Source organism: Scardinius erythrophthalmus (genome assembly GCF_964197995.2).
Source record: "Scardinius erythrophthalmus genome assembly, chromosome: 16".
In the NCBI taxonomy this organism is placed as follows: Eukaryota; Metazoa; Chordata; class Actinopteri; order Cypriniformes; family Leuciscidae; genus Scardinius; species Scardinius erythrophthalmus.
Window position 1 is genome coordinate 10,610,294 of NC_138236.1, and position 27,500 is coordinate 10,637,793.

At 39.8% G+C, this 27,500-nt stretch overlaps 1 protein-coding gene across 1 annotated transcript in view; it reads right to left on the reverse strand.

The window, feature by feature from the left end:
- The window catches only part of tsnare1 (T-SNARE Domain Containing 1), a 131,956-nt gene that overhangs the window by 84,396 nt on the left and 20,060 nt on the right, over positions 1 to 27,500 (reverse strand). The window contains exons 2-4 of the mRNA XM_081388397.1: positions 12,307 to 12,435; positions 2,034 to 2,111; positions 1,867 to 1,936 (exon numbers count right to left, since the gene is read on the reverse strand). Of these exons, the coding sequence (XP_081244523.1) occupies positions 1,867 to 1,936; positions 2,034 to 2,111; positions 12,307 to 12,391 (233 nt within the window). The 5' untranslated portion in view covers positions 12,392 to 12,435. The remainder of the gene's footprint in view (positions 1 to 1,866; positions 1,937 to 2,033; positions 2,112 to 12,306; positions 12,436 to 27,500) is intronic.

The window sequence follows — 27,500 nt, forward strand, 5'->3', positions numbered from 1 at the left end:
AGCGCTTTTAACAATGTAGATTGTTTCAAAGCAGCTTTACAGAGACAAATGTATATTTTAGGGTAACAGAGATTGTTTTGGCTTTATTGCGGTTCTTTAATAAAGTTATTTTCCAGCTAAAGTTAGTTTTGATTGATTCGCTTCCGTCGCAAATATCATTTGTTATTAAATTAAGCTAAGACGACACCATTCTCTCTACACAGAATTTAAACGCAAACCTGTGATAAACGCTGATGGCGTTCACATGCACATTAAGAATTGGTTCTATAGTTATGTGCGTTTGAATATACTGTATGTGCGCAGGTTTGGAATTCCCTACAGACCAAGCCTAAACAAAGTACTGGGCTTTCCTTATACATTTGGTACAGACTTTTATTTTATTTTGTCACTTCGGTGTAGGTACGCGAAACGAATTTTCCGGCAACGCTTTATCTGTAGAGTGGTAAAGGGATCCTCCATAGGGAGAGATCTCAAAATGTCTCCGCAAAGATGTCAATATCCGAAATCCTTGTTATTGTGGGGACATTTTTGGGTCCCCATGAGGAAAACCATGCTAAGTGATGTTTTTTGAAAATGTAAAAATGCAGAAAGTTTTCTGTGATGAGTATGTTTAGGGGTAGGGTTAGTGTAAGGGGATAGAATATACAGTTTGTACAGTATAAAAATCATTATGTCTATGGAAAGTCTGGATAAAACATGAAAACACAATGTGTGTGTGGGCCCTATCAAACACTCGGCACAATGTGGCGCCAGGCGCGACGCAAGTGTTTCTTGCTAGTTTCAGCCCGATGCAGTTATCTTTTTTACGTCTTGCGCCACGTTGTTTAAATAGCAAATGCATTTGCGCCCATCTGTTCGCCCATGGTCTGCTGGTCTGAAAACGAGGTGTGTTCAGGTGCATTGGTATTTTGATGCAACTGAAATAGACTGCGTTATTGACCAACAAAAACCTGGTCTAAAGTCAGTATTATTGTAGTATTGTTTTGTTATTTAAAGCAGCACTCAGTAGCTTCGGGATTTGTTCGCTGTATTCTCGCTTTTTGCTCGCAGGTTTCTCTCTAGAGCTCCCCCCACAGCTTCGGAATAGATATTTGACAACACTGTTGTAAAAACTCGTCGGTGATTCTCAGACACCAGAGGCTATAGATCAACGACATCAAAGCAGATGGTACATTCTTCAAAACGTCTTCTTCATTCGGGTTCGGACAGCGTGAGGGAGCGCAATAATGACAGCATTTTAGCAGATTTCTTTTGGCCGTAAAGCAATTGTTTACATCGCGAGACCTGATATCACGCGAGACTTCCTGACGCGGCGGCCGGCGGCCCGCTGGCTCAAAGTTGCAAGTGTGTATTTTCCGCTCACGGGCACCGGGGGGTGCGAAACAACCACCATTCAACCCGAAATAAGTAATATAACCATTCCAATGACTCCGAAGCTGTTCAGTTAAGGTAAAAAAAAGTTACTTAGTTCACCTTTAAAGATCACATTAGTAATATGTGCCTATAGGTGGGTCCACAACGCGCATACACTCTACTTATTACACACACAGGGACATGCAGCAGCACACAAACTAGCCAAATATAAAAAATAAAAGGATAACAATGTAAAAGATGAATATTGTGTACATAAAGATATGGTTGAATCCGGCTTGTCCCGTTAATGGTCTGCTTGCGCACTTTAACCTCGCGCACGAGTAGATCCGTTTCCTCGCTAGAGAAGAGTTCTGTCTTTCCGCTTGCAAATTCCACCATGTAAATAGCAACCCGCCATGGTGTAAGCGCAACTGTGTGTTTGTGAGTGTGTGTGTGTGTGTGTGTGTGTGTGTGTGTGTGTGTGTGTGTGTGTGTGTGTGTGTGTAGACTTACAAACTCTGCCGTAGCTCTGCTGTATCTCTGGATGTTCCCAACGATTGAAGATTCTTCTCTAGTGTTACCACTGAAAAGAACAGACAGAAACTTCCATGCTTTCACCTCATGCCATCCTTTATGGTTTAAAATCAAGGTCAGAATATTTGGAGGCTTTTTAAACTCACCGTTAGCATTGATCTGAAAGATGTTAGAGGAGGTTTCCTGGAACACGTCTTGAAGCTCTGAGGGGCTGACTTGTGTAGCTGTAGGAGAAAGAAGATTAGGGTTAGTAAACACAGCGTTTAATGTTGATGTGTGTGATTGTTTATGCTAAAATAGAATTCCAGACATTTTTTTTTCTGATTAATCATAATAAAATGAATCATAATAAAACGAATAGTTCAGACTCTGAAATCTGCTTGGATGAGCACTGTACAAAACTGTAAAACAACAACAACAACAACAACAACAAAAAAAACATACGCACACATGAGTTTAAATTATTATTACTGATAATGCGTACTGATAAAGTGGTTAAGTAGGATTAAGAAACACCCAAAAACCTAAGAAAAGTAATGTTTTTACATTTTTTACACACCCTTAACTGCGAAAAAAAAAAAAAAAATCACTATTACAAAATGCCTCCTCATACATGATGATGTTTTTTCTTTACTTAGTTGGCACCCCATACTCACGAGGGCCTCCATATTTCTGCTAAGAGAAGCCAAACAAAGCAGAATCAAAAACACACCATGTTTTTGGACAACAGCTTTGCTTAAACAGACTGAGTCGTGAGCCACCCAAATGGGAGTGTGGGCACAGCCATTTTCTTCATCAAATGCACGTATCATGCACACCCTGGCAGGAAAAGGTAATCATCAAGGGCTCTTAATCAAAATCAACTGCACAACCTCTGTATCAAAGTACAACCCACAGGCCCCGCACACATACACATAAATGTGTCGTCTCTCTGCTTTTGTCTTCCTCTGCCCTCCAAATGACTGTAATTGATGTGCTGTTTTTCACAACTCTTCATCTGTGCCCTAATGCACTTGCACTTGAGAGGGGAAAATCACAGTCAATCTTTTCCAGATGCATATTCTACTCTAAGAGAGGGTTTGGATTTGGTACAGGAAGCAGGTAAAAAGGTATATATATATGTATGTGTATATATATATATATATATATATATATGAAAAATAAAAGATTAAAAATAAAAGTTTAAAAATAAAAGTGTCTATTCAGTCTATTAAGATTGTTTGACAAAAGTAAACCAAAGCACCAGTATAGGACTGACTGTGAGCTGAACTGTATAGGCAGTGTCAATAGATATGTGCTGAAATATAGCTGAAACGTAATGAATTATGTTAATAATCACAAAATGGGGACTTCTTGACATTGCACCACGTGACTAATAGTTTAGCATGAGCAGATTAAAAATGTAAATATTTTACTGTAGGTGTGAATTTTACATGACAGCGAAAAGCATATGACATTATCTATATGACTGCTTCCAGCCAGATGTGCTTGTGTTTATGTGTGTGTGTGTGCACTACAAAGGTGATAAGCTGTTCTCAGTGGATCATTTTTCAGGGAAACAACCTTTTGTGCCCTTACTGTTATCTCCACTGGCCTCCAGCTATGTGCACACTTCTCATACTCTCTCCTCCATCATCGTGATAGATGGATGTTCCATATTCATTCCACTCTGCATTGAGCACTATACCTCCATATGGGCTAAGAGGGGGGAAACACAAGGGCACTACTTCCTGTGAGTATGTGTGAAGACCCAACATGATCCCTCTCAACACTTTATGAGACCTAAATTCCCATCACACACAGGATTATTGTGTTGGGAATCTCTGACATTTTTCCTGTCGCCCATGGCGCCATTTGTCTATTTGTTATTTGTTTTGTGTCTGTGCCACAGTCAAAGAACATTGGTGGTCCCATCTAATGCTAGAAACTACGGTGACCGGGAGGGGACATGTTCGGTTCACTTATTTTTGTCGTGGCCACAACATAAACTCGTGGGAACGTCATAATATCTCGTGGGAACGTCATATTAAGTCGTGGCCACAAGATCATTTTGTTGAGGTAACGACATCATTATGTCGTGGCCACGCGATGCAAAGTCGTGGCCTCAAGATCATATGTTGAGGGAACGATATATTTTTCTCGTGGCCACGAGATCATTTTGTTGAGGTAACGACATCATTATGTCGTGGCCACGCGTTGAGGGAGCCACAGCGGCCAATACTGTAACCGTACCATAGACTGGGCTACAGCAGAGATGGAGATGACAGAAGAAATAACATTTTACTTTAAATTAGGAATGTCATATAAAGATATAGTGCGGTCTTTGGCATTAAGACATGCGTACGTTATAAGTGAAAGACACATGAAGCGCATACTTAGACTTTGTCGCGCGCATATTTAGGGACCGTCTCAAAATTGCATGCGACATTGGCATAAACATTTCTAACTTCAATAGCATTTGAAGACAATGACTTACAGTCATAAAACCAACTGTACACTGTTCACCCAGGTCTCATGTATGATGCACACCTTTTAGATTTTTGATATTTATGAAAATAAACTGCTAAATCATATATGCAAATATTGTAGGCCTATTTCACGACTGCCACATAGCCTACCTGACACCTAGATGAACAATGTACAGTTGGTTTTATGACTTTAAGTCATTGTCTTCAAATGCTATTGAGCTTTAAATGTGGTCATATTCTGTATATGATCCCACACAGTAGTGAAATACATAGCATTATTTGCATATGATAGCAGTTTACTGTCATATCAAAAATATTAAAGGTGTGCATCATACATGAGACATATTAACAATATACAGTTGGTTTTATGACTAAGTCATTGTCTTCAAATGATATTGAGCTTTAAATATTCTCATATTTTGTGTATGATCCCATACAGTATGTGAAATAGGCCTACAATATTTGCATATGATTTAGCAGTTTATTGTCATAAATATCAAAAATATTAAAGGTGTGCATCATACATGAGACCTATATTAACAATATACAGTTGGTTTTATGACTAAGTCATTGTCTTCAAATGATATTGAGCTTTAAATATTGTCATATTTTGTGTATGATCCCATACAGTATGTGAAATAGGCCTACAATATTTGCATATGATTTAGCATTGTTATGATTTAACAATCTAAAAGGTGTGCATCATACATGAGACAATGTACATGACTGTAAGTCATTGTCTGCTGTTGAAGTTAGAAATGTTTATGCCAATGTCGCATGTAATTTTGAGACGGTCCCTATATGCGTGCGACTAAGTCTAAGTATGCGCTTCATGTGTCTTTCACTTATAACGTACCCATGTCTTAATGCCAAAGACGCACTATATCTTTATATGACATTTCTAATTTAAAGTAAAATATTATTTCTTCTGTCATCTCCATCTCTGCTTTAGCCCAGTCTATGGTACGGTTACAGTATTGGCCGCTGTGGCTCCCTCAACGCGTGGCCACGACATAATGATGTCGTTACCTCAACAAAATGATCTCGTGGCCACGAGAAAAATATATCGTTCCCTCAACAAAATGATCTCGTGGCCACGACTTAATATGACGTTCCCACGAGATATTATGACGTTCCCACGACTTAATATCACGTTCCCACGAGTTTATATGTTGTGGCCACGACAAAAATAAGTGAACCGAACATGTCCCCTCCCGGTCACCGTAAGAAACATCTCAGAATTGAAATATAAGAAAAAATATTTTCATGTATACAGAATGGTAAACACTTTCGTTCTTTTAACAAAGCAATCAATTCATTTCTACGTGGTGGTAAATGAAGATATTAAATGTATTTTTATAAATAAAAATATCTAAAACTTTTATTTTAGAATCGATTAGTCAATAATCAATTAATTAATTAATATATAATATATTAACCATAAGGTGTATTTTGGATTTTAATAAAAATAAAATGTATACTTTTATAAATAAAATGTATAGTACTATAAACTATTATGAACTATAAGCTTGAGAAACTCCTTTGAACTTACATAGTTAAAATGTACGGCATTCAAAATGTAACCATTGACTGGGTCACTGTAATATGATTATTTTGTATAATAAATAGTGCACACTCAACAAAAAACTAGACACACAGAGTGTCATGAAAACGGAAAAGCGGCTCTAAAGCGACATTTGATTTGAAACAGAATTAAATACTAAAACCTGAGGCAAGTTAAGATTGAAACTTTTGCTGCTGATAAATCCTTGTGGAAATGGAAATCTACTTATCTATAATATCTAGATGTTTCAATACTTTTACTAAATCATATACTTGTTAGATCCTTCATGAATCAGCTTTGAAGACGAATACACACACGCACACACACGCACGCACGCACACACACACACACAGTAACAGCACTGCCTATTCTACAAGGCTGGCTCAACAAATAATGTCCATTTTCCAATCTTTTTACATTAAAATATAATAGAAAAGTGGGGAAGTTGAGTCAAAATCAAAGGGGAACATGCACAGTATGTCAAGTTAGATGGAATGCAGAAGAGCTCAGTACATTTTTACGGTCTGAGTGTAGGAGCCACTGGAAATAAACAGACACAAAATGCATTAAAGTGCTGAAAAACAAAGCCACAAAGCACTTTTCTCAAGTCCGGGGTGAGAAAATTGATCTGAAATATCTGGGACAAAGGACAAATTAACTTCTGCCCTTTCTGAATTGTTCGTCGAGGCTGTAAATGCAGATTCTGCAGGGTGTTCAATTATACTCTCAAATCAGGAAATGACTTAATCAAAAGCTTTCTCCTTGTTATGCATGAGGTCAGTATGTGGCTCTCTCTCACACACACACCCTATCGGAAAAACGCAAATTCAAACATAGAAAGTAATCCCCATGTATTGTAGAGGGTGAAAAAAAGCTGAGATGAGCCGAGGGAGAGAGGGGTTTACAGGCCAGAGATGGCTGTCAGACGATATGTGTGATACAGTGTGAGACGGGTCCTTATCCCCGCAGTGCATGATCCAGGCCTGTCGCACAATGACTCAGCTAACGAAAGCAATGCATGTATGAGCGGTTGAAGCACTGACAGGACAGTTTTAGTCAAAAAATGCTGAAATCATAATTTATCCGTTTTTATCTGTCTATGCATTGAGGTGTTGACACCATGGTCTATGCACCGTGACACCATGCAGCATTGAGTGGTTTCATTTCTCTATAAGGACTCTTAGAGCATTACCTGCATTTTTGTTATTAAAATACATAATATTGAAAAATATTACAATTTAAAATAACTATTTTATCTTATTTTAGAATGTAATTTATTCCTGTGATGCAAAGCTGAATTTCCAGCATCATTACTCCAGTCTTCAGTCACATGATCCATCAGAAATCATTCTAATATGCTGATTTGGTGCTCAAGATTTTTTTTATTATTATTATCAAAGTTTAAAATAGCTGGGCTGTTTTTTTAATTCCTTGATATTTGTTTTCAGGATACTTTGATGAATAGAAAGTTCGAAAGAACAGCATTTATTTATTTGAAATAGAGATATTCTATAACAATAGAAGTCTTGAGCAATTTCATGTGTCTGAATAAAAATGTTATTTCTTTCCAAAAAAAATAAAAAATTACTGACCCCAAACATTTGAATGGTAGTGTATCTTGAGTTGTGTTTATTTTTCTAGCTTAGACCTTTTTAAACGAGAACACATTGCCAATGGGGCAAGAAAAAAAAATCTACATATTGTATATTTTCTGAAAATAAGTCTTAATATCTTGCTACTCAAAAAAAAAAAAAAAAAAAAGTTTGTTGTTTTAAGGATGGAGAACAAGACAAAAAGAATGATTAAGAAAAGAAAATTCTGTGCGAAAAGGCTCCAAGCATCACAGAATGTTTTAGTACTGCTAAATACAGTATGCTCAGTTTAGATGATTGCTTTTTAAAATATACTTAGAAACCCAGCCTGAAGTGCATTGCTTATTGCAGGCATGTTTATTCACTGTCGTCAACACCAGAAGTCACTGTGTGTTTTAGGTTGCGTGCACAGCATGTGCAGCTCCAGTTAATGCATTGGGAGGATCTGGCAGTGCTTTGCACCCTCCTTTGAGTTTTCTTCTGCAAATACACTAACACGCGTGCACTCTACACATATAGAATCTTTAGCTCTGGGGATTTTGGGGCAAGCAACTCCTCTAATCTGTGAAGAGAACTTTGTGGTTCTCTCAGAAAAGCGAGACCCAAATTTAAAGCTTGGTTCTTTATGAGATAACTCTGAGTACTAAGAAGTTTCAATCAGAACAGCACACAAAGGAGGTTATTGAGATCAGGAGCTGCATCCTCACATAGAACATGCTTGGATACTTCATTCGTTTAAATCAACCCCCTCTAAGAGAAAGGGATGCAGATAAGAAAATATCAAAATTAGTTTAGGTCGATGCCTTAATGTCACTATTATGCACCATTTATTGACTGCTAATCAAGTATCTGTGTATGTACAATGAAACTACAGTACCATTAAAGTAAATGGCAATGCTCTTTCCAGGTATTTTAGACCTTTTTGGTCCAGATAAAACCCACATTGTACCCAATAACGTATGGGTTATTCAGCTTGGACAGCTACGTTAATGGGTATTTAACACACAATGTTTGACATTTCCAGTCTTTCCCAGCACTTAACTTGTCACTAAACGTTATGAAATGTTCTCTCATTACACTGATGTAATCTCACAATCCATTCTGAAATGTACTAAAAGACCCCCACCTCCCCAAGCCCACCAATTAGAATGCAATCAAGACATTGACGCACGACATGGCCTTTCTAGGTAATCATGGAATGCTTGATTACTTCTGTGAGCGAAAGAACCTTTATTCCGTAGTCATTTGTCTTTCACATTTGGTCTCGGTAACATGCAATATGGTTATAGACAATAATACTGGTTTACGCAAAATTGCACTAGTGGAAGTCTGAGAGGGTTGCAATTCACAAAATCAGACAAAATAGCAGTAATTTGACTTCTATGTGTCAGAATTACAATGGCAAACAGGCAGAGATAGCTTACAAACACACACACACCCCACATGGATCAGCACAAACAATCAGGCCTATGTTTTGTAGCTGCATGTGTGTGGTTCCATGCTGTTTGTTCCACTTTCTCTCTCTGAATGAGGCATGACACCTGAGCTCATTTATTCCTTCTGTTTGGATCAATGAACCACGGACGTGGAGCACGCCCCAGGTTTGGCCGCTCATGACGGCTGTGTGGTCCCTGCTGGTGTTTCAGTGTCCATTCATTAGTCTCTCCACACAGACAGACCCACCCCCGCAAACCTCCCTAATGAACACAGCAGAAGCTGAAGCTTCATCCAGACAAGGGCTAACCACATGTGCTGGGCTCTGCTCAGACGGTCGCCTCATGACAAGAGCTTTTCTTTTTCTGTGCTGAGAGAGGGGAGTGAGACAACAGTGCAGTTAACCAATACTGAGAAACCACATTGTGAGGAACATGACGGCCCCAGATATGACCAGACTGTGCTGTGACGTACTTGCAGGCAAAAAAGAAAGAAAGAAAGAAAGAAAGAAAGAAAGAAAGAAAGAAAGAAAGAAAGAAAGAAAGAAAGAAAGAAAGAAAGAAAGAAAGAAAGAAAGAAAGAAAGAAAGAAAGGAAGGAGGAAAAGAAAGTGCGGGAGGGAGGAATTAATTGAAGAAAGAAGCAAGAAAGCAAAAAGGAAGGAAGTGAGAAAGGAACAAAAGAAAAGGAAGGTTAAAATCAGGAAGCAAGAAAGAAAGAATTGGTGGTAGAAATGAAAATGCAAGCAAAAAAAGAAGGAAAGAAATAGAGGGAAGGCAGAAAGACAGTGTGATGTAGAATGATGCAAAAAACAAAGGAAAGGAAGAAATGAAGGAAGGAAGGAAGGAAGGAAGGAAGGAAGGACGGAAGGACGTGCAAGATAAAAAAAATGGAGGAAAAGTAAGTGTGAGAGGGAGGAATTAATGGAAGAAAGAAGCAAGAAAGCAAAGAAGGGAGGAAGTGGAGGGAAGGTAGAAAGATGCAAAAAAACACAAGAAAGAAAGAAAGAAAGAAAGAAAGAAAGAAAGAAAGAAGGAAAGAAAGAAAGAAAGAAAGAAAGAAAGAAAGAAAGAAAGAAAGAAAGAAAGAAAGAAAGAAAGAAAGAAAGAAAGAAAGAAAGAAAGAAAGAAAGAAAGAAAGAAAGAAAGAAAGAAAGAAAGAAAGAAAGGAAGAAATGACAAGAAAGGAAGGAAAGTAGGGAGGGAGTGATGTTGAAGGAAGGAAGGACGGACGGACGGATTAGAAATAAAGGAGGGAGGAAGGAAGAAGCTATCAAAAAAGGAAGGAAGCAAACAAGCAAGAAAAGGAAGGAAGGAAGGAAGGAAGGAAGGAAGATATGATGTGGGAAGGTAGGAAGTGATGACAGAAAGAAAAAATGTAAGTACGAATGAAGCATACAAGCAAGAAAGAAAATAAACAAAGATGCTAGAAAGGAAAGAAAGAAGAAAAGAGGAAATGAATGAAAAACAGAAGAAATATCTTGCAAACAAGCATCAGACGAAAAGAGAAAAACAGGAGAGAGTGTTGGCAATGATTAGCTAAAACAGAGTAAAGAAGGACAGGAGGAGGAAGGAGAACAACAGGGGTAAATGGAGAGACAGAGAGAGAGAGAGAGAGAGAGAGAGAGAGAGAGAGAGAGAGAGAGAGAGAGAGAGAGAGAGAGAGAGAGAGAGAGAGAGAGAGAGAACGGCAGAGAAATGCATATGCTGCTGGAGGGGAGTTAAAAGGTTTGGCAGGGGAGAGGTGGGGAAAGATTAGCTCGACTGACAACTCCATTAGAGACTTAACCCTGGCTTTGATCATCGCCTGAGCCACTCTTCAGCCAGCCTGATGCTGGAGCGCACAAACACAGAGAGCTGACAGACTCCTGAACGCAGGTCTGCCAGTGATCAAAGCCTTGTCTCTTCTAACCTCGTTCTCTCTCTCTCTCTCGCTGTTGTCCTGTGGGACTGGCAGCAGCCGAATGCTCAGACACACACAGAGAGAGAGAGAGATCTCAGAATGTGTGATTTACTCCGTTCATGCTGCGTGAAAGAGGAAGCTATTTGCTTTTGCATGTTTTGATTGTGAGAGGTTCTGCGCGAGGAAAAAAGTCGTCTTCCATTTTAAGGTGTTCTCTTACATTTGCTGCAACCCCTTCCATCCAGCATGGCTCTGATAAAAACAAAAACTCTACTAACGAAAACAGCCAACAAAAGGCACATGCTGTTAGACTGACATTTCAGATGATCACTTTCTTACCAACACATTCTTGTATTCATGCAAATGAATTCATGTGAACTGAATATGTCTTTTAAATTCACACATATGACACGGGCCGTCATGCATGGCACTATCTACATTACACCACAACCGCAGGAAGGCAACGTGTGCAACTGTTTTTCTTGTTTGTTTTTTAAGTAGCATTGGTTAGGTTGTTAGGGTTTCTTAGATTACATACTTAAATCCATCCATCCACCCATCCATCCACCTAACTTTCAACCAATCCATCCATCCATCCATCCATCAATCTATCATAATTAAGTTAGCTTAGCTTGCTAGTTAAGGAAAGTACACTTTCATATTTATGCGTTTAGTTATTGTGGAAATTCATCTTTAATATTTGGAATGACGACAGTGAGTAAATGACTTAGCTTGCTAGCTAGTCACAGGGTTTAAGGAAAGTGTGATTAAAAGCAAACAACACTTTATACATTATATTTAGTTTTCCTTCCTTGCTTGTTATGTTTAGTTTTATGCCTATGGCTGAATTGTGTCAAAAGAGGCCAAGGTCAACCCAGATTATGTGACTACAGAGTGACCTAAAAATAAAGTCACCCAATATGTACTTGGTTTTGCTGCTCCGATATTAATCACGTTCTAGACACCATTTGTAAGTAAGTCAAGGTCTTTTTTATATATTAAAATCAGGCATTTTCGATCACATTAAGGCTTGAGGTTTTACTCTTCCCACAAAAGAAGTGGTATCCATGTTCAATTTCCATATTTCTTTTTGGGATGCAATATTTTCACCTGTAGCTATTTTTTGTTGAAAGATCTAACAAGCTCTTCTGTTACCATGACATTGTACTATACAGTAACTATCGAAGACGAGGTTTAATTGTCAACATACATACATATTACTCGTTACTAAACACATCAGAACTCTGACGAGGCAGAACTTCACTAAATTAGCCATATGGCTTATTAATCCCATGATGATTTATGCAGAAGGAATAAACGCATAATGCCATGCTTTAGTAAATGAGGAGGGACCAAAATCTTTGTCTCCGTCGTATGATTTATAATATTTTTTTCAACAATGCCTGATGATAAATAGTGAGAACCCCTGCCTGTGAGCATGAAAAAATATGTGTCTTTACCTACTGGCTGGTATCCCTGCCTTGTGGGCCCACCAAATGGATTTCTGCTTCCAAAAGAGCCTGCGTCAATGGATCCGTACGACATTCTGGGTCCTCCGATAATTTCTCGAGCAGTCAAATGGAACTAATCTGCACAGGCAAACAAAGAAACAAGAATGAATATTGGTATAACCACTAATAGAAAGAGAAAGAATCAGTTAAATCATAAACAAATCAACTAAGCGAAATATTTTAATATTTAATGGTGTTGTTGTAAATAAAATAAAAACATTTTCAGAACTCTCAGGGGGCAGATGTATTCACGAAATATAAGGAATTCAGGTCAAAAACATGCAATAAAATGAAACCCACATGTCTGACAGTTCTACTTGAACTAAGTTAGGGACTGTTTACATGACACGGTTTTCGACTAAAAACGTAAAACTTTTTGGTCGTTCGTAACTCATGGGGCCTAGTGTGCAATTAACAAGGGCTCATGTGCTACTTCATCCATGCACTGGGACTGTGTCTCTGTGACAGTGCTGAAGGTGTGAACTGATATGGGGCATCTGTGGCACGACTTCACCCCACAGTGACATGTACTTCCTGTGTGTGTGTAAGTGTGAGCATGAATTAAACCGCTTGTGACACAGTTACACTACTCAACATGAATCAGTCCTCGCGAACGGCTTAGTCATCTGCATTGTCCGTTAGCATCCGTGATAACTTTGCGAGGGGTGTGTAACATGGTTAAAAAGGTTAAAGAATGCATTGGGAAAATGTCTGTCGACCCCCTCACCCTCAGAACACTGTGTACAGTGAGATAACAACCTGCTTAATGAAATCGTTTACAGTACCATTATGTCACATACAGTACAGCATCAAATGTCATCATCTGAATCATGCATGACAAATACAGAAATGACATTTCAACAGTTCTTGCATGTTTAACAAGAGGTGGAATTAAAAGGATAATTCCGTCATTATTCACCCACGTCATAGAAGGATAAACTAAAAGTGACAATTATTGGAGCGCTAGTTAAACAAATGAATAGACAGCCAAATAAAGCAATTAAATAATATATTTTAATAGATTGCACACCTATGGACTGGGTGTAAGTTTGCTAAAATGCCAAATAATAGTAATAATAATAATAATAATAATAATAATATGCTTGTAAATAATAACCACAACAACAATAATGTTATTGTTATTAATATTAAGAATAATAATGTCATACTGTAGCAGTCAAGAAGTATTGTATGCTATTAAAAAATGTTCAGGTAATAACAACTTACTGCCAATCCATATATGGCACGCTGCTGTGAGCAAGTAAAACATGCTGCTGCTGTACAACATAGCAAACATGAATTACCCATAGTAGATCTATACAGGTGGAGCTGGGGAAGGTGGAGGGTTTCTGAAAGTGCGCTGCACTGCTAAGACAATTTCTACCCACGTATTTGAAGGTTGAGCAGCGAGCTCATTGGCTACTGATACAGCAGGAACCAATCAACTGTGCCCTATAGATAACACTGTGATTACGAACAGGTTGAGTTAAAGGACCTGTTACGTTCCACGTGTGTTTGTGTATTTTTCTCTTTCTTTTGTGTTCGTGTTTCTATTCATTATCCCTAGGTGGTGATCATTGGTTGCCCATAAGAGATGTGACGTCACAACGTTAAAATCAGAAATGACGTTCCACCAATCCACAGACGTTCTGCTGGTTTAAAAGGCCCAGTGACCAAGAGCGAGGAAGATCAGCGCCAGATCTCAGCCAACTTCCCATGCCTTGAGTTGTTTGTTGAAACCATGATCATGACCACATTTATGATTGTTTATGATTATGTTTTTGTTTTTGCTTTTGCTTTCGCAAGGGTTAGAGTTAGAACACTAGAAGTTCGTAGTGCGTGTGACCTACGCATGCGTATTCCATCTTTAAAGACCACGGTAGTTAGTATTGTTTTCTGTTATTTAGTCGGAGAGACTAGTGATCGCCACGCATTGTATTTATTGTTTTTTATTTAGTCAGCGTAGTTTATTTAAGGTGGCCGTATACGCTGAAGATTTCGGGTTTTGTTTCTGCATTTTTCTTTTGGTAGGTAGTTTTAGAGGTTTGTATGGAAGCTTGTTTCCGCCACTGAATAAAACATTTTAAAAGATAATTGCGACTTTTTATCTCACAATTGCGAGTTTACATCTCGCAATTCTGACTTTATTGCTCAGAATTGCGAGATATAAAGTCAGAATTGCGTGAAATAAAGTCAGAATTCTGACATATAAAGTCAGAATTCTGAGATATAAAGTCAGAATTGCGAGATATAAAGTCGCAATTGCGTCTTATAAAGTCAGAATTCTGACTTTTTTTCTCGCAATTGCGACTTTATATCACGCAATTCTGACTTTATATCTCAGAATTCTGACTTTATATCTCACAATTCTGACTTTATAACACGCAATTGCGATTTTATATCATGCAATTCTGACTTTATATCTCCCAATTGCGTGATATAAAGTCAGAATTCTGAGATATAAAGTCAGAATTGCGTGATATAAAGTCGCAATTGCGAGAAAAAAAGTCAGAATTCTGACTTTATAACACGCAATTGTGACTTTATTTCACGCAATTCTGACTTTATATCTCGCAATTCTGACTTTAAGACACGCAATTGTGACTTTATTTCACGCAATTCTGACTTTATATCTCGCAATTCTGAGAAATAAAGTCAGAATTGCGAGATGTAAACTTGCAATTGTGAGATAAAAAGTCGCAATTATCTTTTTTTTTTTGTGGCGGAAACAAGCTTCCATAGGTTTGGGTAAAATAGTTATGGGAATTATGTTTTGATTATTTCATTGATTTTGCGACACTCTTGTTTTCTTACTTTACGTTTTCCTTTTACATTTTATCATTTTATATGTTTTGTAACGTCATTCATACCTTTTCAAATTAAACGTTTTGAACGTAGCTCTGGTATTCCTGGTTGTTTCTGCTACTAGCACACATGGCAACAGTATCTCACGTAAGTGTTGCGCAATCATCCCGTTTACATCTTAAACTCGTAACAGGACCTATTAGCCATCTAGGGTTTCATGACAGAACTTTGTATTTATACAGTTTGTAGTGACATGAGGGTAAATAAATGACAGTTTTCATTTTGGGGTGAACTACGCCTTTTATAGCCTGGCTCCGCCCTCCTACGTACTTCCGCTCAATTTTCATTTTGCTTAAGTACTCCGTCTGGGTTTGCGGTATATTCGTGGGTTTTTCTCTGAGCAAATGTTTACTGGTCCAATCAGCAAACAGAGGGAGTGGCTGAGAATGATGACATTGAGGTTGTGCGCTAGTTTGAATTATTGAATAATTGAATAATTAGGCATTTATTATTAAGCATTTCTGAAGATTCAAGCTAGATTTGCATGCAAAACTATAAAAGTGCCAAATAATGTGTGAGGACCTGTGGAGATAATGACAGATGTCTCAGCTGAAAAGATTGTGTTGTTTCTGAAGCAGAGAGTGAAAGTGGGCGAGGTGGCCAAGCCTGCGGGAGGAATAAGATGGAAGATGAAATTTGCCGGGCCACGTGGCCAAATAATCCGATTAATTTCCATAGAGCGGGAAGATTAATTACTTTTGGCAGCAATAAAACATTTCTGTGCTTCTTGATTTCGAGCCCAGACAATGATTTGCTCATGCTCACTCAGATCCGGGGAGATGTTTACTTTGACTATTTTTGTTTTGACTATATTTGACTACATTCTTTAATTAAAAAAATATATTCTTCTGTGCTAGCTTGCACAGTTCACAGAAATGAAGTCAAATTGCAATGCTGCTGTTGTTGGTTATTTCCCATTTAAATGGATAGTTCACCCAAACCTGTATGAATTTCTTTCTTCTGAACACAAAAGAAGATAGTTTGAAGAATGCCAGGAACCAAACATGATTGTGTTTTTGTTTTGTTTGTTTTTCCCCATACTATGGAAGTCAGTGGGGCCTATCAACTCTTTGGTTACACGTATTCTTCAAACTATCTTCTTTTGTGTTCAGCAGAAGAAAGAAATTCAAACAGGTTTGAAACAACTTGAGGGCGAGTAAATGATGACTTTTTTTTTCTTTTTTTTTTCTTTTTTGGGTGAACTATCCCTTTAATTCAACTTGGAAACATGATTATTTCACACCAAATGACAGGTTTTCGACTAACTATGCTTTTGAATAACAAAACCTGTAATTACTGTAGCTTAAAGATCAGCTTGTGATCAAATTGGCAAAAACAAGATGTTAGGAGAAGTTGTTAATGGTATCTGAGTTCTCAGATGGTAATAAAACAAGAGCTTAGTTCTGTTAACCTTTCCGCCCTTTGTCTGATGTCACAAAGACTCACATCATGACTGGATGGACCGGGCAGAGATTTGACTGACAGGTCACTCATATATGAAACACAGCGGTTGATTAACTCAGGTCTCAGGTCTCAGATCAGTCTGTCACTCACAATTAGACAGCTGTCTGTTCCTCTTCTAATCATGTGACTAGACAGGAAGGGGCAGAAGGACATGGCCAACCGTCTTTATAAAATCAGGATGCAATAAATTAATGGCATATACTATTAGTAATGAAACCTCGCAATGAAGTCATTATGTAGATAAAGTTACATACTCGATAGTAAAGATTTTTGTTTAAATTATTTTTACATAATAAAATTTAGCAAAATGGATTTAATCTTGTGATTTTTTTATTTTTTATTTTTAACAGTTATTCCACCAAAAATATAAAACCTGTACAATGTGTAATACATTTAATATAACTAAGGATATACATTTAGTGATAATGATAAATAGCATGTCAGCTTAGAGGTGGCCCATTAAAGCAAGAAAGAAAAGAAAGAACTTAAAGAGCTAGAATGCTGTACAAGTGACCCTCAATAATTTGATTCTTTGTTTTTGAACAAAAGATATATTTGAGGTCAATTATGAATCAAACATCACCCTTATGTAATATGGTTAAGAACATTTACTGCAAAACAGTTGCTCGATATTTTCCAGGAAACGTGTGGAAAGTTTATCTCATTCCAAAGACAGAAACTAAGAGAGACAGCTAAGTGAGAGAGAGAGAGAGAGAGAGAGAGAGAGAGAGAGAGAGAGAGAGAGAGAGAGAGAGAGAGAGAGAGAGCTCCTAGTGCTAGTTAAACAAATTTAAGTAAATGAATAGACAGCTAAATTAATTAACTAAATTGAATATTTTAACACTTTGGACTGGTCATAATTTGATGTGTATTGAAAAGAATGCACTCAAAAATGTAATAATATTAAATTATAATATTATAAACATATATAAAAATAATAATATATATATATATATATATATATATATATATATATATATATATATATATATATATATATATATATATATATTAATATTATTATATATGTAAATAATAATAATAATAAATTGTATATGTTAATGTTAGTATTTTATATTCTATGTAAAAAAAAGTATGTAATAAATTATTATTACTATGCTATTACTATATATGTGTCACATTCACCGTCTGTCATCGTCCTGTCTGCACTACACTTCCCAGAGTCAGTCTTCAGTGTCGGTCAATGTTGAGTGTTGGTGTTTGTTTGAGCACACGCTCACTGTTTCGAGTTTTCCTTTATAATAAACTAAAGTATTTTTGTATATCGTGGATCTTCGTCTTCTTCATCTTGATCTTCACCCAGAGACGTTACAATATGATTCATTATTATTACTATTACTATTAATATATAACAGTAATAATGACTTACACTATAATAATAATAATAATAATAATAAACATCATGTTTTTTTACAGGCATTTATAGCTTGAGTGATTGGGTAAAAAAAAAAAATCTGCCTTCAGAAATGAGCGGCCTTGAGCAATGGTTAAATTTAAAAACACATACTGTGCCAGCTGAGCATCTGCCAATGAAATGTGATCTTTCTTCAGGTTTTACAGAACTCATTGATTAGGTCATTATCAAATAAATGCACTTAATTATTAAATGAACATACAAATAATATAATATAAGAATATATAAAAAAATATTATTCTTAAAGGATAACTCTCGCCAAAATTGAACCTAGGCTCTTTTTGTTAATCTTACCCGAGTCAAACTTTCGTGTAAAAGCATAATTAGAATGGAAACGCCACTTTTAAGATTTACCATATTTTCGTTTTAGGTCAAAATAGCCTACCTTTTAAATGGGAGTGCATGAGGCACTTCTTCTATGATAGCATCAAAATCGCTATTTTTAAAACACTAAGGCTCGACACAACATGAAACTGTGCTGGAAGTATCACCAGGGGCTCTACACATGAACTTGAGCATTGACAACATTATTTGTGTACACAAAGTTTACTAAAAAGAAAAGTTTTTGTACGACTCACTTTATCAGTTAGTGTTTCCGGTGGATGGAATTTTGTCAGTCAAAAGTAGTCGATCTCCGAATGCAAAAAAAGAGCAATTTTTATACTATCATAGAAGTGCCCCATGCACTCCCATTCAAAAGGCATTTTGACCTAAAACGAAAATACGGTCAATCTTAAAAGTGGCGTTTCCATTCTAATTATGCTTTATACGAAAGTTTGACTTGGGTAGATTAACAAAAAGAGCCTAGGTTCAATTTAAGCGAGAGTTACACTTTCAAAACAACTTATAGAAACAAAAAAAAAAGCATCTGCAAAAGGGAAGAGGAGCTCACACTGTATTCAGACCTTGAGAGAAGGTGATTTGAGGTGAGAAACAGAAAGCAAGAAGCAGGGAAAGAAAGGAAGGAGGGGGCATATGTGTCATCCCACAGCTGCCATTGAGGTGTCTTCTGTCTCTTTTCGTGCGTGTGGTGAGCAAGTGTGGGAGAGAGAGTTTGTCAATGCGTGTTATCAGGGGGGCGGTGGAAGTGGGCCGGCAATAAATACAGCCATCAGAGGCCGTGCAGGATTGTGGGCAGACAGGGGGCCGACAGAATGCTTCATCACTTCCTCTCATTCTGAATTTGTCCCCTCACTCCGCTACCCGCCCGTCTCCCATTATCACCATGGAGAGGCTTAGCACAGCACGAGAGCACAGTCACAAAGCGGAACACTCAGGACATTGCTGTCACATGGCCTGCTTATTTCACACTCACACACACACACAGCAAAAGTGTGCCAACCTGAGGGTTTTATGTGAGTGTGTGTGTATCATATCATTCATAGAGTCCATAAACTCCAGCGGTGCACAGTCTCAAAGCCTGTAATCCATATTTTTACGGCGTGATTTACAGGCATTAAGGATGTCAGACCAGTCACTCTCAATCTGGCCAAACACTCTATATGGCTACATACTGCCAGTGTTTGGGATTGACCGCATTTTCTAACAGGTTTGACTGCTACATTTTTCAGTAGTAAGCCCAGCTGTTGTAAAAATAGCTTTGCTTTTCAGGAAACAAGCAACAAGCTACTTTTTCATAATACTAGTTGTGTGGCACATTGGCGACTGCTTTAAAATATCATAGAAAGCACAATTTCCCTAAAATGTTATCAATGTAGCAATGATGTTTACAGTACATGGGCCCTATCTTGCACCCAAAGCAATTGACTTTGTACACCGACGCATGTATCATTCCTATTTTGCACCTGACGCACAGCAGACTTTTCCCTCCACAGACACACTTAAATTAGGGAATGAACTTGCGCTCCCGGGAGCGGTTCAGGGAAAAGAGGAGGTGTGTTCCGGCGCAAACGTTCCCTGGTGCTATTTTGCAGTTCCAGAAAACAATTCCACCACAGACCAGGAAAAACGCGTGGTGGCGCGTTCAGATGCTATTTTAAGGGCGCATGCTTGGCCATAATGTAGCGTGTGTACAACGCATATACACTTTGCTTCTCTCATCTACACACAGACGCAGCAATTGCCATTTTTGCAAACCATACATAATTACAAGGAAAAATATTCCACACGAGCAAAATCATTGTGGTGTACATGAAGATGTGAAAAAATAGACATAAATCTAGCTTACACATTTACCAAAATTATTATACGCCTGTTTAACCGAAGCTAATTTGGGTGGGTTTCTCCCATCCCCATACAATGTCACTTCTCTGTCTTTCCTCGGCTGTGAAACGCTCCTGGCATGCGCCTGGCAAATCCGCCGTTATAATAGCAATCTGCCATGGAACAAGCGCGCCTGCTCTTAAAGGGAATGTGAGATGATGTTCTGATGACGTTATGCCCAAACCACACCTATGAGTAATGAAGCTACTTCAGACCAACCCATTTTAGATTTGCGTCGGGCGTTATAGTAATTTATCCCGCCGGTATAATAGCATTAGCAACAGTGGCCGAGATCCGCCCACAAAGTTACTTGCGTTTCGCGTTTGATACTTGCGTTTCAGATCGTTAAAATAGGGCCCATATGTATATATGGGTGTATATATATATATATATATATATATATATATATATATATATATATATACACACTCTAAAAAATGCTGGGTTGTTTTAATCCAATTTTGGGTCAAATATGGACTAACCCAAACGTTGGGTTAAAAAAGTAATTCAAAAATTTAACCCAGCGGCTGGGTTTGTCCATGTTTGACCCAAAATTGGGTTAAAACAACCAAGCATTTTTTAGAGTGTATATATATACACAAAACATGGCCTAACACTGTGAAATGTTTTAAATGTACATTAACATTCTCTACAGTTTCAGGATTGGTACGATTTTTCCCAGTTCCCAGTCATCATCACCTGCACCTGGTCTTCATCATCATTATCTCTGTCACCTGTGTTTAGTTATTAGTCATTGTTCTCAATCACTGTCACCTGTCTTCACTCGTTATCATCTGTGTATTTAAGTTCCTGTTGTTACAACCCCTTGGCTCAAGGAGCAGCAACATGAATGGGGAGGCCAAACACATAATCAAATTTGTACAAATAAGTAATTTAATTAGAAAGAACAGACATAACTACATTTAAAGTAAAAGACAAAAATCTACAAACACAAAAACAACCACATCAAGCCTTGGACTGGAGAGTGTGAGAAAGTCAGCATGTCCACCAAACAGCGAGACCAGCAAAGACCAAGCCCCAATCTTTTCCCTCCCGAGGGTGAGAAAGCCAGCATCTTATAAGCAGCATGGTTAATCAACCAATTCTCCACACCTGCGACATCAATTAACCTAAAGACACAAAAGTGTTACCCAGAGACACCTACTGGACAAAACAAAGCACCACAGACCCTTGGATCGTCACACCTCCCTCCCAAAGACAAAACTATTGGATCCACTTACCCTCTCTCATTCACCACCTACCCTTTATCAACTCCACCTCGCAATGCTCGCAGGCGCCTTGAGAACATAAATGAGGTGAAATAAAGGACAAGAACCAACAAAATTGTAATGGGTTACTCATTCAATGGAGCTCATGACAAGGTATCCGCCATAATATTATCTACCCCTTTTATATGACGAATATCGAGGCTATAAGACTGCAAGAATAAAGCCCAACGAATAAGTCGTTGATTTGGACTATTCAAGGTAGGGCTGAAACGATTAGTCGACATTGTCGACAACGTCGACAATAAAAAATTGTCGACAAATATCTTTGTTGTCGAGTAGTCGTTTGATCCCACGTGACCTAATGTAAGGGCCTGCAATATCGCGATTTGACCGCTACGGCGCTGTAGCGCTAGAGTGTAATGCAGCCGTTACAAATGCTATTGCGGTAGAAGAAAACACAGCGCGAATTATGACGGAGTGCAAACGAATCCGAACTAGCTAACTTAGGTGTGTGAAAGTTTCACAAAACTTCAAACCAAGAATGCTGTCGTGTGCAATACATGCAAGGCGTAACTTGCTTTTCACGGGAGCACAACATGAATGTTAAAGCACTTAAAGAGGAAAAACCCGGCACGAGACGAGCCGGTGAGAGGTGAATGTTCTCCAGCTGGAGCTAACGTAAATAACTAGCAGTAAATCTCTTTTTAGAGAATGCAATACTACTAATAATAGCAATAATATTAACAATAATAATATAATTACAGTAATGTGATGATTATTTTTGCATAGAATAAAGCTTGATCGAGCTTAGGATTCAGGGCTGTTTTTATAATTGTAACTATTAGTTATTACAGTCTTATCACTTGCCTGTATTTTGTTCCATATTCATGAAGACTTACAAAAGAGATGTTATGAAGAATATCATGTCTGTTGATTTTTTATACTGTAAATTAAAAGGTGAATGAGAATGTCTCTGTCAGCTCAGCTGTCAATTTTTTTTTTAAATTGTGTTCTTATAATAATTGTTTGCAGTTTAAGTTTGTCTGTAATGCAGCTGATAATTTTTTTTGTTCATTTTTTTTTATTGAAAGAGAACCGAATATTTAACCAATGCTTTTTGCATTTGTGTGTGATTTGAGTTGGACAGAAATCTGAAAACTTAAAGAGAATGACCTGTTTAGTTGACTCAAAGTTCATTAAACCAACCATTTCAAAAGCTGAAGTGATTTTCTTTTTTTATATTATAGTTAGAATATGTATAACTCAGTGTTTTAACAAATTGAAAAGGCTGAATAATCGTTCCAAACTTACTGATTAGTCGGCGAAATAATCGACGATTAGTCGATTAATCGTTCTAATAATCGTTAGATTAATCGATTATCAAAATAATCGTTTGTTGCAGCCCTAATTCAAGGACTGTAAGAAGGTAAGAGGGTTGTGGTCTGTAAATACTACCAGAGATACAGAACCTCCCCCCACATACACGTCGAAATGCTGTAAAGCCCAAATTAATGCCAACAACTCTTTTTCAATAGTTGAATAATTTCTCTGGCACAAATTAAACTTCTTAGAAAAGAAGCTAATTGGCCGATCAATGCTGTTGTCATCTTTCTGCAATAATGCAGCTCCAGCACCCAGCCCACTCACGTCTACCTTTAAAAGGAAAGGACGGTCCCAACAAGGTGCTATTAATACGGGAGCAAAACTCAGCAACAGTTTGGCATTATCAAAAGCATGTTGACAAATTGAGGACCATTCATATTTCTGTTTGTCTTTTAACAAATCTGTTAAAGGAGCAACCACTGTTGAGAAATTTTCACAGAATTTTCGATAGTACCCAATCATTCCTAAAAATCTCATCAACTCTTTCTTCGTAGAAGGAACTGGGAACTTATCAATGGCATGGACCTTTGCCCGGACAGGACAGACTTTACCTTGTCCTACCACATTTCCCAAATAAACCACAGTGGCACGTGCAAATTCACATTTCACTACATTTACAGTCAACTTTGCGATCTCAAGACGAGTAAATAAAGTGCACAATTTACAAAGATGTTCCGCCTCCTGAGCTAATTTCACCTCTTCCATTTTTTGTTGCATTCTACAAGTTTCAAATTTGCGTTCTTGTTCTCGCTCTTGGCTTTTCAATTTCTGTAACACAAATTCTGTCCAATTCACGTTCTTTATTTTGTGTCTTAAGGATTTCTAACTGTTGCTCATAGGTTAACCTTTTAGGGTCTAACAACGCATAAGGTGTCGAAGTACCTTCAGGTATCACCTCCTCATCAGACTGTGACTCTGAAGTCAAAACCAACATCTCTCTTAATTTCTCCTCTACAGCCCCTCGCAGAGGTTTTACCTTAGTACTTTTTGTTAAAGCCAATTCAAACTCGAAATGTTCAGCTACTTTAAATAGTTGCTCTTTTGAAAGACGCTCTAATTTACCCATCGTAGGAGCAACAATAAAATCCTGTAACAAATCCATTTTAATTTTACTTTGTTAAAAAGAACGTTTGAACAATAAAGTACGTAATACTCACCAAAGCCAACAGGTCACACTTCAACTGCCAGAAAAATTTGTTAAATCCACCCCGTATCTAAATAATATACACACACAACTAATTATACTCAACCCTGGTCTTCGGCACGCCCACATGCAGCTCAACTGCTAACCAGTCTACCCGCATCCGACGCACCAAAAACAACAAACTAAAATAACAAACTAAAATAACAAAAAGCGTTAAGCGCTCTTCAGCCTAACACGGGGTTATTTTTGGCTTATACAGTCTAAACCGCAACATCTGAGCAATTTAGTGTAACTATTTGACAATTCTAACTCTCTCTCTCCAGTCCAAAAACCACTAATCAAAACAAAAATACTTTCGTATGGCACTCCCCAAAACTTATTTTACCCAACCAATAATTTTACCTAAAGGATAAAACAAACTGTAATTCTAAAGAATTACCCAAATCACAATTCTAATTAAAGAATTGTCCAAATTATAATTCTAATTAAAGAATTATCCAAATTATAATTATAATTAAAGAATCATCCAAATTTTAATTCTAATTAAATAATTGTCCAAATCATAATTCTAATTAAAGAATTATCCAAACCCTAAGCCAATTTAGTTAATCCCGGACGAGCCCCCATATGTTACAACCCCTTGGCTCAAGGAGCAGTAACATGAATGGGGAGGCCAAACACATAATCAAATTTGAAACATTTAATATTTAATCAAGAAAAACAGACATAACTACATTTAAAGTAAAAGACAAAAACTAAAGATACAAACAACAACATCAAGCCCTGGACATGCTGACTTTTTACTCTCTCCAGTCCAGGGCTTGATGTTGTTGTTTGTATCTTTAGTTTTTGTCTTTTACTTTAAATGTAGTTATGTCTGTTTTTCTTGATTAAATATTAAATGTTTCAAATTTGATTATGTGTTTGGCCTCCCCATTCATGTTACTGCTCCTTGAGCCAAGGGGTTGTAACACTGTCTTTCAGTCTTCTGTGTCGGTCAATGTTTAATGTTAGGTTATCCTTGTAAAGAGCGCACGCTCCCTTTTGTTTGTATTTGTTTAATATTGAGAATTAAAACCTTGGAATTCATCATCTTCGTGTTCGTCTCCTACTTCATCCTTCCAGAAGCCTGACAGATTGACCGACCCAAAAAGAAGGAAGAGACTATGGGGAGATTGATTGCGGGGATCTTCTGTCCACGAGCTCGTAAGCTGGTATCTAATAGTGCGGATCTGGCATTGAAGATGTTTGACCCAGCTTTCATGTCGGTCAGGAAAGCCTTCAAATATGCCAACCCAGCACTTCACGCCAGTCCAACCGAGCCGGCACTTCACGCCAGTCAAACCGAGCCTGCACTTCACGCCCGTCCAGCCGAGCCTGCACTTCACGCCCGTCCTGCCGAGCCTGCACTTCACATCCGAGCTGCCGAGACCAAGGCAGTAGGCGTCGTGCCCGCCGCCCCTGAGACTGTGAGCGTCATGCTTGCCGAGCTAGAGACTGACAGCGTCATGCCCGCAGAGCTTTTATTTTCTCTTATCCCGCCGAGCTTGAAGCTCCCTTCACCGCTGGTCCCGTCCAGCACAGAGCCGCCTTCACCGCTGGATCTGCCCAGCACCGAGCCCTCATCGCTTGCGAGCTAGAGACTGACAGCGTCATGCCCGCAGAGCTTTTATTTTCTCTTATCCCGCCGAGCTTGAAGCTCCCTTCACCGCTGGATCTGCCCAGCACCGAGCCGCCTTCACCGCTGGATCTGCCCAGCACCGAGCCGCCTTCACCGCTGGATCTGCCCAGCACCGAGCCGCCTTCACCGCTGGATCTGCCCAGCACCGAGCCCTCATCGCTGGATCTGCCCAGCACCGAGCCCTCATCGCTGGATCTGCCCAGCACCGAGCCCTCATCGCTGGATCTGCCCAGCACCGAGCCCTCATCGCTGGATCTGCCCAGCACCGAGCCCTCATCGCTGGATCTGCCCAGCACCGAGCCCTCATCGCTGGATCTGCCCAGCACCGAGCCCTCATCGCTGGATCTGCCCAGCACCGAGCCCTCATCGCTGGATCTGCCCAGCACCGAGCCCTCATCGCTGGATCTGCCCAGCACCGAGCCCTCATCGCTGGATCTGCCCAGCACCGAGCCCTCATCGCTGGATCTGCCCAGCACCGAGCCCTCATCGCTGGATCTGCCCAGCACCGAGCCCTCATCGCTGGATCTGCCCAGCACCGAGCCCTCATCGCTGGATCTGCCCAGCACCGAGCCCTCATCGCTGGATCTGCCCAGCACCGAGCCCTCATCGCTGGATCTGCCCAGCACCGAGCCCTCATCGCTGGATCTGCCCAGCACCGAGCCCTCATCGCTGGATCTGCCCAGCACCGAGCCCTCATCGCTGGATCTGCCCAGCACCGAGCCCTCATCGCTGGATCTGCCCAGCACCGAGCCCTCATCGCTGGATCTGCCCAGCACCGAGCCCTCATCGCTGGATCTGCCCAGCACCGAGCCCTCATCGCTGGATCTGCCCAGCACCGAGCCCTCATCGCTGGATCTGCCCAGCACCGAGCCCTCATCGCTGGATCTGCCCAGCACCGAGCCCTCATCGCTGGATCTGCCCAGCACCGAGCCCTCATCGCTGGATCTGCCCAGCACCGAGCCCTCATCGCTGGAACTGCCCAGCACCGAGCCCTCATCGCTGGATCTGCCCAGCACCGAGCCCTCATCGCTGGATCTGCCCAGCACCGAGCCCTCATCGCTGGATCTGCCCAGCACCGAGCCCTCATCGCTGGATCTGCCCAGCACCGAGCCCTCATCGCTGGATCTGCCCAGCACCGAGCCCTCATCGCTGGATCTGCCCAGCACCGAGCCCTATTTCCCGCTGGTTCCGCCCAGCTCAGAGCCCTCTTCGCCGCTGGTTCCGCCCAGCTCAGAGCCCTATTCCCCGCTGGTTCCGCCCAGCTCAGAGCCTTCTTCGCCGATGGTCCCGCACAGCTCAAGGCCCTCTTCGCCGCTGGTCTTGTCCAGTCCAGAGCCGCCTTCATCACTGGTCCTGTCCAACCCAGAGCCGCTTTCGCCCCCTGCCTCTTCCTGTCCAGTGTTAAAACCCGGGACTTTCCCCAAGTATTTTTTTGGGGGGGGGGCCATAGAGCTCCGTCCTGGCCACTTGAGGGGCCACGGTCACCCGAGGGGTTCTCACCGCCGTGGCCACCCGAAGGGGCTTCTCCGCCATGGCCACCCGAAGGGGCTTCTCCGCCATGGCCATTCGAAGGGTCCGCACCGCCATGGCCACCCGAAGGGTCCGCACCACCATGGCCACCCGAAGGGTCCGCACCGCCATGGCCACCTGAAGGGTCCGCACCGCCATGGGCACCCGAAGGGTCCGCACCGCCATGGCCACCCGAAGGGTCCGCACCAC